Below are 17,355 nucleotides of genomic sequence, written 5' to 3'. Positions count from 1 at the left end.
TCCCTCTCTCTCTGCCCCTCCCCTGCTCAAGCTCCCTCACTCTTTCGCCAAAAAAAAAACCAAAAACAAAAACAAAAAAAACAAGTAAGTTTATAAATTGTAAATGTGTATTTGCAAAATTTAACTGGAGCATGATATACCCTTTTAAGAAATTCAAGTAAACTTTCTACATGATTAAAAAATAATTTATGATCAACAAAGAATGAATTTTTTATTATCCAAACTCTTTTTCATAACATAAATCATACACATTAAAATACAGAAAAGTGTGGGTTTCTCTGACTAATCTCTGATTATTCATAATGGGGCTCAGCTAGTTTAGTGTTTGAATTGTCAATGAGGAAATATTAAGAAATTGATTATATAAACACTAGAGGGAACATTTATAAAGCTATTTTGAGAACACACTGCTTTCATGGAATCTATTAATTTAAAAGTATTTATAATAGTTGGCAAGATAATTATAACTGATTTTTATTTATTCATTTTAAAAAACAGAAAACTGTATTAGCTGAATTCTATCTATATACATATGCCTATACATAGATACATATACATTCACACTGATATATATGCGAAAAGCAGACTTCAGGCTTGTTTACAATAATAAGATAAAGAATGTAATCTAAATTTCTATGAACAGGTCCATTTACCTAGGCTGTTCTAAATGTGCTTATATGCTTTTCAAAATATTAAGTGAAAACAAGTAACATGCAAACAAGCATACCTAGTGTGATCCCATAAGTAAGTTTTGAGGGGTTTTTTTTGTTTTTTAATGTTTCTTTATTTTTGAGAGAGAGAGACAGTGCGAGCAGGGGAGGGGCAGAGAGAGAGGGAGACACAGAATCTAAAGCAGGCTCCAGCCTCTGAGCTGTCAGCACAGAGCCCAAAGTGGGCTCGAATTCACGGACCACAAGATCATGACCTGAGCAGAAGCTGGATGCTTAACCAACTGAGCCACCCACGCATCCCATAAGATTTTACTTTTATATGTTAGTCATAAAAAACTTAATTTTCTAGAAGGATACACAAGAAATCGAGAAAGACTAAAGTCAGGAAAGGGAAACTTAGTTTATAATTTTACATGTCCCTGCAACGTGTGAATTGTTGCCATGACCTTTATATAAAATGACTCCACAAAAATTTTTAAAAAAACAACAAAGACTGCATATCTTCAAAAAATTCAAGTTAGATTTACAGCTAACATAGGTGGTAATCTCCTAATCCAATTCATAAAAAGTAGGAAATTTTTACCATTAACCAATTAAACAGCATATATTTTAATCATATAGCCAAAGATTAGAAATGTTCATGAAATGCTTTACTTACAATCCTCCTTCTAGGAAATTACAAACATTTTCATCTCTCTTAGATACCAAATGGAATGTCTCCCTGATGATTTGCTGTTGTGTATCTTCACTCTGAGAAAGAATAATTCATACATGTTAGGATTAAATTTCTAGGTTTAACAGCATTTTAAGAATTAAAAAAAAAGTAAAAGGCACTAATATCTCTCAGGGACATTAACCTAAGGAGTGGTCCTTGGAAAGCTAACATCACATCTCACAGAAACAAAATCCACCATTTTCTGATGAAAAACAAAAAGGAAAAAACAAAACCAAACCAACATTTTACAGTTTGGTACTATAATAAAACTAACATTTCTAAGTTTCAAAAACCAAGAAGAAAAATATTAGATGAATTAAAGACACTAGTAAAAGGGATACTAGGTATTAACCAGTCAAAGCCCATTGTTTTACAAATAAGTAAACTGAAACAGAAAGAGAAAATTATAAATAATTCATGTACCTGATCTATATTTTATTGGAAGAAAAACACAGTAGTTTAGAGTTTCCAATTGTTTAAATGCAAACTGAGATGAATTCATCCATATTAGTCATGTAAGCACAGCCTAAAACCAAGATTTGGCTCAAAAGATTTTAAATTCACCAAGCAATTCACATCCCAGTAAAAAAGAGCCAGCTCTCAAACACTGCAATAGAAAACGGGGGAAAATCACAAATAGAAACTTCACAGGAAAGGAAATACGATGGTCCATAAATATATGAAAAGAAGTTAAAATGTAACAAAGTGAAATACAAATTAAAGTACAAGGAAATAACTCCACATGCACCACAGTAGCCAAGCATAAAAGTCTGTCAGTACCAAATGTGGGACCAAAGAAACTCATCACACCAAGTGGGAGGGTAAATGGCATAATCACTTGAGAAAACAGTTTTATAGTCCAGCATTTCCACTCCTAGATACTATACTAAACCATATGAAATCATTGTTTTTGAAGATAAAAAACAAAGCAGTGTTGGCAATTACATATACACAATAAACTCTTAACCTGTATAGCAAAAGACATGTAGATGTTCATCAAAGCACTGTAATGACCAAAAAAACCCCTGAAATTACCCAAATGTCCACCAATTCCAGAATGGATAAATTATGGTACGTTCACACAATGGAATCCTGTAACAAGAACACTTCTTTTTTTATTAAAAAAAAATTTTTTTTAATGTTTATTTATTTTTGAGAGACAGAGAGAAAGGCAGAGTGCGAGTAGGCGAGGAGCAGAGAGAGAGGGAGACACAGAATCCGAAGCAGGCTCCAGGCTCCGAGCTGTCAGCACAGAGCCTGACGTGGGGCTCGGACCCAGGAACCATGAGATCATGATCTGAGCCGAAGTCGGCACTTAACCAACAAAGACCCCCAGGCGCCCCAAGAAGCAAAACGTAAGGAAATAAATTATACCCATCATATGAAGGATTGTCAAAAACTTAATGTGGAAAAGGGCCTTCCCTTTATCTGAGCTCGGGTTACCATAACAAAATACCACAGACTCAGTGGCTTTAACAGAAATTTTTTTTTCATTATTGTGGAAACTAGTGATTCAAGATCAAAGTGCCAGCATTAAAACAAACAAACAAAAAATGCTGGCATAGTTGATTTCTGGTGAGTGCTCTCTTCCTGGCTTGAAGACAGTTTCTTTTCATACGGGCCTCACATGATAGGGAAAGAAAACAGGAACGAGCTCTCTGGGGTCTCTTCTTATAAGCGCACTAGTATCACGAGGGCCCCACCTCATGACTTAATCTAGACCTAAGTATCTCCCAAAGCCCCAATACCAAATACCATCAAATTGGGGGTTAGGGCTTCAATATATGAATTTGGGAGGTGGGGGGACAGAATTCAGTCTATAGCAGGGGGAAGAAAGCAAATACCAGAATGACATGTAATCATTCCACTAATATAAATTCCAAAAAAATGCAAAACTAAATAATAATATTTTATTTAGTGACACACATATAGGTAATAAAAATAAAACTATAAAGAAAATCAAGTGAATGATTATCATGTTTCAAAGGATTGGTTTTATAAAGACTGTATTCTTTAACCACATTGCAATTGGATAATATAATCAATAACTAAAAGGATGTTTTGGGGCGCCTGGCTGGCTCAGTAAGAAGAGCATATGACTTTTTACAATTCTTTTTTAATACTTATTCATTTTTGAGAGACAGAGCATGAGCAGGGGAGGGGCAGAGAGGGAGAGGGAGACACAGAATCCGAAGCAGGTTCCAGGCTCTGAGCTGTCAGCACAGAGCCCGACGGGGGGCAGAAGAGCATGTGACTATTGATCTTGGGGTCGTGAGTTTGAGCCCCACATTGGGTGTAGAGATTGCTTAAATAAATTTTAAAAAAAATAATAATTAAAAGAATGGGGTTTTTTTGTTTTTTGTTTTAACGTTTATTTATTTTTGAGACAGAGAGAGACAGAGCATGAACAGGGGAGGGGCAGAGAGAGAGGGAGACACAGAATCCGAAACAGGCTCCAGGCTCCGAGCTGTCAGCACGGAGCCCGACATGGGGCTCGAACTCACGGACCGCGAGATCGTGACCTGAGCCGAAGTCGGACGCTCAACTGACCGAGCCACCCAGGCGCCCCAAAAGAATGTTTTTTAAAAATCACAAACAGGCGTTCAAATTGGAAAGAAGTAGAATTTCTATTCACACATGACATCTGTGATAGACTTATCATATGTCTACAAAACTCAAAAGAATCCATAAAAAACTATTAAAGTTAATAAACAAATCTACCAAAGTTCAAGATACAAAATTAACACTCAAAAAACAGCTGTATTTCTATACACTAGCAATATATAATCCAAAAGGGAGACCTAGTTACAGATGCTGCAGAAATTTAATAGATAATAAATTAGTATGATGAAGATCTTAAGCCAATAGATTTAAAAATCTAAGATGAAGTGGCAAAAAATGCCTTCAAAAAATTAGTAAAACACTCCAAAGGAGAAATAGAAAAACTTTATTAATCCTATTATCATAAAGAGAATAAACAGTAATTTAAAAGATCTCTACCAAAAATAAATCAAGCCCTGATGACTTTAACACCAAGTCTGACCAATGATTCAAGAGACAGATCATTCCAATTTAACACAACTCTCCAGAGCACAAAGAATTAACATCCTCAATTCATTTTTATGAGGTTAACATGACACAAAATGAGACAAGGAATGTATGAGAAATGAACACTGCAGGCCAATCTCACTGAAGACCAGAGATACAAAAATTAATATTTAAAAAAACTAACATAACATGACCCAAATAAACGTGTTTGTCCTGGTGATGCAAGGTTGATTTATTAGAAAACATATTGATGTAATTTTCTATATTAACAGATTTAGGGAGAAAAAATAGGTCATTTCAATGGGTGAAGAAAAAGCATCTGATAAAATAACATCAACTCTTGAATTAAAAAGAAAACTCTTAGTAAATTAAAAAAAAAAAAGAGAGAACTTCCTCTAATTAAGACTATCCTATCAAACACCTTTTGCAAACATAGTCACGAAGAAAATGTTTACAGAGTCTCTCTTTTAAGATCAGAAGCAAGATAACTAATAATGGTTTTCCTATTCAGCACCATACCAGCTGTCATCAGTATCAGAAAAACAAGAAAAATAAAAGATAAAAGAATTTGAAAGAAAGAAAGAAAACTGTCATTCAAAGGCCACAAGATTTTCCATGTAGAAAATCTAACACAGCTTACACAAAAGTGTTGAAACTAATAGATATAACAAGACATAGCCAGCACATAAAATTCTATTGCAATTCTAAATTTCTCCAACTATCAGTTGGAAAGTGTAATTAAAAAAGATACCACATACAATACCATCAAAAAAATATGAAGTGTGTAGGAATAAATGAAACAAAACATGCAAGACTACTATGGAGAAAATATAAAACTTCACTGAAAAAAATTAAAAAGGAGCCAAATAAATGGAGAAATGTACAGTGATTACAGAATGAATGATTCAACATTAAGAAGATGTTCTATATCTCCAAAATGCTCCAAAGGGTCAAGGTAATTCTAATGAAAATCCCAAGAGAGACAGAGACAGAGACAGAGACAGAGACAGAGACAGAGACAGAGAGAGAGAGAGACTGAGGGAAACTTGAAAACCTGAATCTGATTCCAAAATATATATATTAGATCAGAAGACAAGAATGACAAGACACTCTCAAGTAGAATGTTAAGAGGACCTGCTGAGCAGGTAAGAATTATTATAAAACCACAATAATTTGTTAAGAGGACCTGCTGAGCCGGTAAGAATTATTATAAAGCCACAGTAATTAAGATAACATGATATTGGTACAGAAATAGGGAAAGTGACTAATGGAACTGAACCTTAAACACACCCACGCAAATATAAGGTAATTTAATTTAAAACGAAGTAGGCACTGTAGATCAACAGAGAAAGACATTTCCATGAATTGTGCCAGAGTCAGTTGTTGTTTTCATTGTTTTATTATAATGAACTTTGACCTCTTACATTACACTAAAAAAAAAATCACTCCAGGTTGGTTAAAAATGAATGTCAATGCTCAAGCTACAAAGGCTTTGAAGACGTAATCAGAAAATACCTATATGACTTTGTAATAGTGCCGAACTTTTAAGTAAGACACAAATTAAGGCTAACCATAAGAAAAAGACCGGTCGGGGAAGGGAAGAGGGGGGGTAACAAGAAAGAAAAAAAAAAAAAAAAGACTGACAAATTTGATATTTGATATCAAAAGCAAGCATGCCTAATGTTCAGAAGACACCAGAAAAAGAAAGGAGAGCTACAAACACAAAGAATATAGTCACAATACATAAAAACGGCAAAGGAATAATACCCAGTATATATAAAAAACACTTAGATGTCAATAAGAAAAACATCTCAACATAAAAATGACTTAGCAAAACAGAAGACTTAGGAAACCATCAAAAAAAGGAAACTAAAATGGTAAATAAACTATGAAAGATATTCAACTTCATACAGGGGAGAAAGGAAAAAAAAACTTATAGTTAAACCTATAATGACAACATTAAGTACTCATGCTATCAGGGAAGATATATAAATATGTCTAACAATATGAAGTGTGGGCAAGAATACGGAGCAACAAAGCACCAATACTGCTAAAAGAACTGTAAGCTGATACAACCACTTCTGGAAACAGACCAGCACTACCTTGTAAAGTTGAACATGAACAGACCCAACTCCTAGTTATACCCTAAGGAGTTTCAAAAAGACATCTATAAGAACGCTTAGAGCAGCAGCACTGTTTGTAATAGCAAAAACAATTACAAAGTAAAATGTCCATCAGTGCAAAATGTAGAAATAAACTGTGTTTTAGTCTTGCACGGAATACTACACAGCGATGAAAATGAATGACCAAACACCAGGAATGATGTTAGAAATGTTGAATTAAAAAAAAAAAAATTCAAGTCACAGAAGAATATGAATACTATGATTCTGTTTTTTAAAAGCTCAAAAACACGTAAAACTAACCAGTGAACTGTTTGAGGGCAAAAACGTGGTAAAACAAAAATAGGAGAATGATTTTAAAAATTCAAGGTGGTGGTTATCTAAGTACAGGGGTAACAGGATAGAATGGGAGAGGTGCAGAAAGACTTCAAGGATACTGGTAATTTTTCTTGAAAGAGGATAGTGAACACACAGCAATTAGAGTAGCATTTCTTGTACCCTGTGGATATTTAATAGGCACATTTATGTTTCATCTATTCAATATTTCAGAAAAATATCGAAAAGAGTGAGGGAGGAAGAAAAACCAATGTAGAAGACTGCTACCCTCTTCCTTTATCATCTCCATCACCTCCTCCTACTCTTCATCTAGAGCTAAACGGTGTCCCTTGAATGACCTGACTTATTCATGTAGCTTCAACCTTGTTAATCTCCCCAATCTTTTTTTCTTGACAAACGTCTTTTTTTAATTTTTTTTTTTTTAGAGATCTCCCTAATCTTTAATTCTCCTACATCCCCAGTGCTTAAAAGAAGCCTATCTTCTTTTCTGAGTTGGTGACAGACAGATGTTTCCAGTTTGCAAACAGACATCTCCATTTATATTCCATAAAGTGATATTAAAACTTGTGAAAGACTTTCACAACTAACATACATTGTTATATTAGTTTCAGATGGAGGACATAGTGATTCGACAGGTCTATGCACTGCTTAATGTTCAGCACGCTTAAGTGCAATCGCCATCTGTCACCATTCAACATCCTTACGATGTTATTGCCTATATTCCCTCAGCTGTATTTTTCATCTCATTTTTCTCATCATTTTTCACAATGCATTTATTTTACCTAGAAGTCTGTACCTCTTAACAAAACCCATTTTTATTCCTATATTTCTTTTTTTAATTAACTTATTTAAAATTTTTTTAATGTTTATTTATTTTGGAGAGAGAGAGAGACAGAGTGTGAGGCAGAGACAGAGGGAGACACAAAATCCAAAGCAGGCTCCAGGCTCTGAGCTATCAGCACAGAGCCCGACACGGGGCTCGAACTCATGAACCACAAGATCATGACCTGAGCCGAAGTCGCAGGCTTAACCAACTGAGCCACCCAGGCGCCCCTCCTATATTTCTAATTTCAGTTAATAGCATTACCATTCATTTAGTCTCTTAAGTCAAAAATCTTGATGATTCCTTTTCTTTCACCTCCCAAGTCTTTCAGTCACCAAATCCTGTTAATTCAACCACAGAAACAACAGTAAACCTGGATTCGAAGATATTGTCTCAACTCATATTCTTCTTACCCAGGATACTCTAAGAACCACCTAGGGGCACCTGGGTGGCTCAATTGGTCAAGTGTCCTACTCTTGGTTTTGGCTCACATCATGATTTTACACTTCCTGAGATCCAGCCCCATGTCGGGCTCTGCGCTGATGATGTGGAGCCTGTTTGGGATTCTCTCTCTCCCTCTCTCTCAAAATAAAATTAAAAAACAAAAACAAAAAAAAACCTTAAACATTCACTCTGCCACCTGTCTCTCCACTCCAAACCACCCCACATATGCCACTAGAATTGCTTCCTAATAAACAGTATTTGTTCCATCCTTTTCTTAAAGTTGTCCAGTTTCCATCTGACCTAACATCCAAACTCCCTACCACGCCATACACAAAGCCTTCCAAAATCGAATCCAGATCTACTCTGAGCTTTCATCATCTATTTCTCCTCCCTACACAACCCACCTTCAACCACACTGAACTTCTCACCATTCACTCCCTTCCATTTTCCTACTCTCTCCCATTCTCTAACAACACCGTTTGAAGACTCAGATCAAATGTGAAGTCTTTTCTTACTTTCCCAAGAAAAATTAGTTCCTTATTCCCCAGTGCTTCCTTTGTACTGTTTCTATTCCTATGATATACTTTTTAATAAGTTTACCTATTTATTTTGAGAGAGAGAGAGAATGAGAATGAGAATCCCAAGCAGGTTCCACTCTGTCAGTGCAGAGCCCAACCCTGAGCTTGATCTCTCAAACCATGAGAACATGACCTGAGCCAAAATGACTTAAGCCAAAATCAGAGTCCGACGCTTAACTGACTGAGCCACCCAGATGACCCCTACAGCATACTTTTAATGGTGTGCTCAAATTTCCTTTGCAGCTGAGTTCTATTAGACTCTGACCCCTACAAATCTCTTTAAATCTGAAATGCTTAAGAGTGGCTGGCACAGAGTCACCAGTAAGAGTACACTGAATAAATGAATATCTAATGTAGAAGATGGGATCCACATCCATTTATATTATCAGATACATGGGTTACGTTACATACTCAAAAAAAGGTGGGAGGAATAAAGTAAATGCAGGATGGTATAGTAGTTAAAGGTATGAGCTCTGTTCTAATTAAGAGACTAAATGCACAAAAACATCTATTTTGTTGCCTTGCCAAATCTCAGCTCAAACAATATCAAAATCTTCCCCCCCCCCGACACCTTTTTTTAAAGGCATAAATCACAAGGATGAGGAAAATAGGAAAGGAAGGCAAGGGCAACAAAATTTAGCAAGGGGCTAAATGAGTGGTCAAGCATTAAGTAAACCTCAGAAAATTTAATCCCAAATTGGTTACAGAGAAACCCAAGAGCTAACCCAATATGTATCACAAAATTAGCCAAAGCCTCAAGAATTGGTGCTTTTAGGTACTTCTGAAAGGGAAGATGAAAAGAGGAGTGTAAAATAATGAGCTTAAGAAGTAGAAGGACCCTAAATTCCCTTTTTCATCCTGAAGAAAAGTCTGTAAACTTATTTCAAGGAGCAGATAAAGCAAAGGGTCTTTGGAGAACAAGTGGTACTATGGTAGGCAGAATAATGCATTGCTCACCAAAGATGACAACTTCCTAATCCCTGGAAACTATGAATATATCCCCTTACATGACAAAGAGGACTTTACAGGTTTGATTAAAGTACAGACCTTGAGTTGGGGAGAATACCCAGATTATCTCATTACCTAATCTAATCACATGGCTCCTTAAAATCAGAGAACCGTTTTCCTGGGCTGTGGTCAGAGGGAGATGTGACTAGAGAGTAGTCAAAGAGATGCTATTCAGTTGGCTATGATGATGGAGGAAGAGGGTCATGAGCTGAGGAATAGAGGCAGCCTCTGGGGGCTGGGAAAGGCAAAGAAATGGATTCTCCTCTAGTCTTCAGAAGAGGATGCAGTTCTGACGATACCCTGATTTTAGCCCAGTAAATCCCACGTCAGACTTATAGCTCACCGAACTGCGTGGTAAGAAGTTTGTATTGTTTTAAGCCACTAAGTTTGTGGTCATTTGTTAGGGCAGCAGTAAAAAGCAAATACAGGCATCATACTGAAAACAGGGAGTTGAGGAAAATGTACACATACCTGATGCTAGCTCTTTTTTCAATCAGGTCCCAGAATACCTGGGCCAGGCCTTCTTCACCCTGCAGGCAGGAGCCTGGCCCAAACTTCTCCAGAAACTCTACCTAAATCTAAAGAGAATGACACTGGAAGCTCTAACAATGGTGGAAACAGTTACCTGTTCACCAAAATATAGCTCCTTTACTTCCCAGACACACAAGTCAACAATGATTTTCATACTCTCTTGAATTAAGGTTGACCCACACAAACTGGTTCTGGCCAGTGAAATGTGGCTGCCAGTGGTTTGCCAGAGCTGCCACAAGTGAAACACAACTGTCCCATCTCTTCCCAACTCTGCATTATGTGACACCATGTTGACAGCCTGAAACCTGGCCCTTACGGGAGTACTGACCCCACGCAGCAAATGCTACCACTTTTTCCTCCCAGGTGAGCTGGTTGTTAAAAATATGCCGTCCAGGGGCGCCTGGGTGGCTCAGTCGGTTAAGCGGCCGACTTCGGCTCAGGTCGTGATCTCGCGGTCCGTGAGTTCGAGCCCCGCGTCAGGCTCTGTGCTGACCACTCAGAGCCTGGAGCCTGTTTCGGATTCTGTGTCTCCCTCTCTCTGACCCTCCCCCGTTCATGCTCTGTCTCTCTCTGTCTCAAAAATAAATAAATGTTAAAAAAAAAAATTTTTTTTTAAATAAAAAAATAAAAATATGCCGTCCAAGCTTCACCCATAAAATTCCTGCACAATCTCCCATGTTAACTAGAAGCAGAGTTTCCTTTGATAAGCCCTTCCTCAAAAACAAAGAACAAACACAGAAGTTTCTAGCTGATCAGGTTCACCAATACTGGACTTTATGTGAAAAATGCACTTTTATTGTGTTAAAGCCACTAAGATTTGGGGAATTGTTACAGCAACTATCATTTTTAAACCAACTAAACTGCCAACTCAGATCAACTCAAGAACGGCTCATATGGGCAACCTCTGATCATGAATTCAGAGCTTCTAAATTATAGCTTTCAGTATGCCACCCTTAGACAGGATCAGTCTACCAAGCATTACTGGACATCGGAAGACAGTTCTAACATAAAAACTAAGGACAAAATAGTGGGTGAAAGCAACTCAGAGAAAACACACCACATAGGGCAAAGAAAATTGTAAAATACTTATAATTAATATCAGAGAAGTAATAAAGAAAATGCACCTGTGAAACAGCATACTATAAGATGCCAACATTCAGAAATTTTAGAAGAAGCTCATGGAAATTAAAAATATAAGGATAAATCTTTTAATTCAGGGGAAAGACTGGAAAATAAAGCTGAGAAAAAAAAGAATCAACCAGAAAACAGAGCCAAAGGACAAAATGATAGAAAACAGAAGAGAAAGAATAAGAAAAACAGAACAGTCCAGAGGGATGCTGAATAAAAGCAGATTCAAAAAAAGAACAGAGAAAACAGAGAAATTTTTCAAGCAGAGAGAAAAAGAATTTCCAAAATAAAAGGCTCATCAAGTACTCAGCACAGCTGGTAAAAACAGCCTCAGACAAAGGGTCTGTGACACTTTAGAAAATGCAGAAAAACGAGAGTGTACATACTTTCTGGACAGTAAAAATCGACCATACACAAAGAAAAAGTAATCAAAATTGCTTTAAGCTTTTTGATAGCAATACTGGAAACTAAAAGGTAATGGAGTGATGCCATCAAAATACTGGGGAAAAGTTATTTCCAACTTAGAATTCTGTAGGCAGACAATGTGAAGTTAGGAGTAAGACTCTTTGCAGACAAGCAAGGTCTCAAAAAATCTCCGTATGGCCTTTCTCAACAAGCTGCTGGAAGACATGTTTCACCGTGGTAAGGTACTAAACCATGCCATCAAGCAACAGGAGGTCCAATGTAAAAACAGGCAAAAGATAACAGACACATCTGCCATCCAACAGGTCTAAACTGGGTCTAGTTTGCAAAAGGCTCCAGAAGCTATTTCTCCAGGAACGTGAAACCAATAGAAGCATATGACTGACACAACTGACAAAGACGTGAATTAGTGGTAAGTAAAAAAAAACCCATCAAAGTAAAAGGCAATTGTTTATTTACAAGGAAAATAAACTGTCAGGAGAGAAAAAAACAAGCACAATTTACCACACGGTTCAGGTGAGAAAAGCATTTTACACAGTAAATTAAAGAAAACACGGAATACTGCTCTAAGCAATATTATGAAATAACACTGAGAAGACTGGCAAGGATACAGACATTGGGCAGGACGGGTGGGGAGCTAAATAAGCATTTTCAATAGCAGAAGTCAATAGATTATGCCGACAACTGAAAAATCAGGCAGGAAAACAAGCGTGTTAGAGACATGCACATAAATACTGAGTAAGCAGCTCAAAGTACTTACCTGTAGGAAGGGGGAAATCAAAGAATATTACTTTTTATAATAAACCTTATAGAAGAACCATTAGATTCTTTAACCCATGTGTATGTATAACTTTGTTAAACAAAGTAAAAATAAAGAAGGAAGGAAAGAGAGTATGAAGTCTGCAGGCAGACTACATGGGTTTATTCCTGGACACACTCTTTATTAACTGTGTGACTTTGAACAAGTTACTTAACCTCTCTGAGCCTGAATAAGGCAACATTTGTAGCATGAATAACAAACAATATCTACCTCATAGAGTTGTTGGGAGGATTGAGTTAATACACATAAAGCTCTTAAAAACAATGCCTGGCACATAACAAGTATTGATTAACAATGACTTATTTTAAAATATCTGTGTCTGGGATTGTCTGTGAAATAAGCTCTTGAATTCTAATGATGGGTGTAAAGACCTTATAGGAGTTTTCTTTTTGAAAAGAAAAGGAAAATTATCTTTTTGCATTATGTTTTGTTTATAAACAAATTACAGATTACATAAGCTAAACCTTAAGGATGTTTTATTATTTTATCAGTGAAAAAAATTCCTCATATAAACTTTAAGAATGCCACTCGTAATTACCTTTCTTAAAATGCCAGCAATACTCATCTGAGAAAATCAATACTGGAAAGAATGCCTTAAAATTTTAATCAAACATCCAAAGTCTAAGATTAAACAAATCAAGTCTCTGCTGACATAAGGTAATTTCCCTTTCTTTAATAATCAATTTAATTTAATGGCTTTCATAAAGAAGCCTGGAGCTTGCTTCAGGCTGATCAGATTTCCTAACACTGTAGCTCCATCACAGAAGTCAACAGATACATTGTAGTTGGTCACAACGCCTAGATTACATCAGTCTAAAGATAATTAGAGTTGCATAAAGGCAACAACTTTTATTAAATACTTCTTAATGAATTAATCAAAACTAAATTTTAAAGATTCAGTAACCTACTAATAAAACATTCTCTTTCTCAACGCTCCTTTCCTGTTCCTGTGCTTTTGTCATAATGGCAATTTTAAAACCAAAACATGCCTCTAATCAAACAGTAAATATGTCATAATCCTCATCCCTCCCTCCTACACACACTCGGAGAATTTTTTCTTAAAACGCATTCACTCACTCTGCTAGATGCTAGAATATCAAAGATTACCAAGAAACAGATCTTTTTCTCAGAGAGCTTAAAACAAGAAATAAAATGAATATAACCATCTAAAATTTTTATTTAGTGTTCTGTATCTTATTTTTTTTTAACATTCTCCAAAAGAAATAGACGTCTTTATAATCAAAGTTAGAGATCATTTCCTGACATAAGAACAGTACACACAACAAGCTACAAGAGGTGAAGGGGAACAATGATTTTCAGTAGCAAGATCATCATCTTCAAAAAAAGAGACAGGTATCTACAAAAAAACTTAGTAATTTAGAAATTCAGAGAACAGAGAATGTGAAGTTGCAAGACATCCAAAGCAGAAAAAAAAAAAAAAATGGACAAACACTGGGGATCAGGAAAACAAGGAGCATATATAAGGAATCATAATTAGTTCGCTATTCATTAAAGGCAAGAGAGGTATTGGGGCACCTGGGTGGCTCAGTGGGTTAAGCTTCGGCTCAGGTCATGACATCACAGTTTGTGGGTTTGAGCCCCACATAGGGCTCTGTGCTGACAGCTCAGAGCCTGGAGCCTGCTTCAGATTCTCTCTCTCTCTCTCTCTCTCTCTCTCTCTCCCCCTCCCTCTCTCTCTCCTCCCCCCCACCTTCCCAACTTGCGCTCTCTCTCTCAAAAATAAAAAAATAATAAAGAAATAATTTTAAAAGTAAGGGAGGTAGGAAGACTAAGCCTCAGACCAGCCCAACATTTAGAAATCATGAAAAAGAAAAGATCCCAGCAAAGAAAATTTAGGGAGTGTGGTTTTTCTGCCAGGCCTCTCCCAAGTAGGAAGTCTGGCTGGAGACTTGGTATATGTGAGCAGGCCTTACATTAGCCTGAGTGCATAAAGAATGAACCACTGGGATGGTGCAACACTTAAATCCCAAACAAGGAGGGAGGAGTATTAGTTCTTGCCCAAAAACCCTCTGGCATCTTCCCTCACAACGTATAAAAATGTATGAAAACCACTTAGCACAACAAGGAAAGTGCTCAATAAATGGCAGCTGTTAATTGACACTCTGAAACTTCCCATCCACTATAGTAAGACATGACCCAGTTTTGGTGGCAAAGATCCTAGTTCTTTGTTTTGTTTTGTTTTTTTAATTTAAATAACATATAGCTGAGAAGGTGACAGACTGAGTTTAAAATATTTAAAGAGAGAGTCTGAATCTTGGTGGCTGCTAAAAGGTCTGAGAACTCAAGAACAAGCCAAAATTGGCCAGGGTGGGGGGCAGGGAGAGTTGGAGTAAGAGACCAAGACAATTCAATGAGTAAAGAACAGTCTTTTCAACAAATGATACTGAGAAAACTAGATAGCCACATGCAAAAAGAATGAAGTTAGATCCCTACCTCATATCATATATAAAACTAACTCAAAATGGATCAGAAACCTAAATGTAAAAACCAAAACTACAGAACTCTTGGAAGAAAACCCAGGTATTAATCTTCATGATCTTGTATTAGACAAATCTTTCTTAAATGTAACACCAAAAGCACAAGCAAAGAAAATAGGTAAACTGGACATCGAAATTAAAAATCTTTGAGCTACAAACGGTATCAGCAGGAAAATGACAACAACCAGAAGAGAAGCAATTATCTGCAAATCATGTATCTGATACGGCACTTGCATTCAGAATATATAAAGGACTCTTACAACTCAGTGATAAAAACACAACCCAACTTACAAATGGGCAAACAATTTTAAAAGACTTTTTTTCAAAGAAGATACGCAAATAATAATCACATGAAAAGATGCTCAACATCATTTGTCATTAGGAAAATACAAATCAAAATCACAATAGATGCACTGGACATCCACCAGGATGGCCACAATCAAAAAGGGACAATAACAAGAATTAGTTAATGAGGATATGGAAAAATTGGAACCATTCGCACACTTCTGATGAGAATGTAAAATGGAACAGAAAATTTGAAAAACACTCTGGCAGTTCTCCAAACAATTAAAAATAGAGTTATCATATGACCTAGCGATTCCACATCTAGATATACGCCAAGAGAAATGAAAACAAATGGCCATGCAAAAATTTGTACATGCATGTTCATAGCATTATTCATAGTAGTCAAAGTGGAAACAACCCAGACACCCATCACCTGATAAAGAGATAAACAAAGGTGGTATGGCAATACAATGGGGCATTATTTGGCCATTAAAAGGAATGCGGTACTAACACATGCTATAACAGTGAATCTTAAAAGCATCATGGTAAGTGAAAAAAGCCAGTCACAAAAGACTACATATTTCATGATTTCATTAAATGAGAAATCTAGAAATGACAAACTTGTAGACACAAAAAATGGATTAGTGGTTGCCAGGGACTGGGGGGTAGAAGGGAGTGGGAAGGAACTGTCAACGGGTACTAGGTTTCATCTGGTTTGATGGAAATGTTCCAAATTTAGATTATGGTGCCGGTCATACACACAACTGTGAATACTATAAATTGTGTTGAACTGTACACTTTCAATGGGTGAGTTTTATAGCATGTGAATTTTATATTTTAAAGATTAGGACATTCTTTAAAAAAATAAAAAATAAAAAAAACAAAAAAATTAAAAGCTGGGGCAAGTTTTATAACTAACTTTCTCCTAAAAAGTCTTCTTACAAAACTGCTCTCTGGAATAATTTTGGAGGACTCTGTATTCTGTAATAACAAAGAAGTTCATTCTAAAACAAAGCCTACAAAAAGACAATTCATTCTGCGGAAATGCAAAAAAATATCTCAGAACAATCTCTGGGATATTCTACAGTTCTTTAGCTATATAATCTTCCAACCAACGGTAGGAAGTAGCAAGTACTAGAAATAATAAAAATAATTGTTAGTACCAACTTTGTTGTTATTTATTACTTATCTGTATTATGTGTCAGCCTTTACAAGTACAGTATTTCCTTATTTAATCTTAAAAAAAATAAAATAAAATAAAATAAAATAAAATAAAATAAAATAAAATAAAACCTTATTCAAAACAAAAGTCCACAGTAGTAGGCTGTGGTAGATAAATTATGATACATTATACAATGAACTATTATGAAGTCATTACAAATCATTTTCTGGATATGACACTAAAAGCACAGGAGACCAAATAAAAGATTAGTTGTACCTTACCAAATTAATAGCGTTTGTGCATCAAAGGACATTATCCCTTTGAAAAAAGATACTGCAGTTTGGGTGAAAAGGCTGTGCATGGATTGGGAGATAATATGTGCAAATTATGTATCTGATAAGGGACTGATATCCGGAATACATAAAGAACTCCTCAAACTCAACAACAAGAAAACAACCAACCAGGTTAAAAAATGGGAAAAGGACTTGATATACATTTCTCCAAAGATATATAAATAGTCAGTGAGCACATGATAAAGATGCTCAACATCGCTGTCATTACACAAATGTAAAACAAAACCACAAGGAGATACCACTTCATAGCTGTATGGATAAATGTAATGAAAAAACAGAAAATAACAAGCATCAGCAAGGATGTAGACAAATTAGAACTCTTGTGCACTGCTGATGGGAATGTAAAATGGTACAGCTACCGTGGAAAATGGTACAGCAAATCTTCAAAAACATGAAACACAGAATTGTCACA

General features: G+C 36.0%; 1 protein-coding gene across 1 annotated transcript in view; it reads right to left on the bottom strand.

Moving 5' to 3' along the window:
• The window catches only part of AP3S1 (adaptor related protein complex 3 subunit sigma 1), a 71,997-nt gene that overhangs the window by 46,014 nt on the left and 8,628 nt on the right, over nt 1-17,355 (bottom strand). The window contains exon 2 of the mRNA XM_042933433.1: nt 1,330-1,421. Coding sequence (XP_042789367.1) covers nt 1,330-1,421 — 92 coding nt within the window. The remainder of the gene's footprint in view (nt 1-1,329; nt 1,422-17,355) is intronic.

Source organism: Panthera leo, chromosome A1 (assembly GCF_018350215.1).
Source record: "Panthera leo isolate Ple1 chromosome A1, P.leo_Ple1_pat1.1, whole genome shotgun sequence".
NCBI lineage: Eukaryota > Metazoa > Chordata > Mammalia > Carnivora > Felidae > Panthera > Panthera leo.
This window is presented reverse-complemented; position numbering and strand designations above follow the sequence as displayed.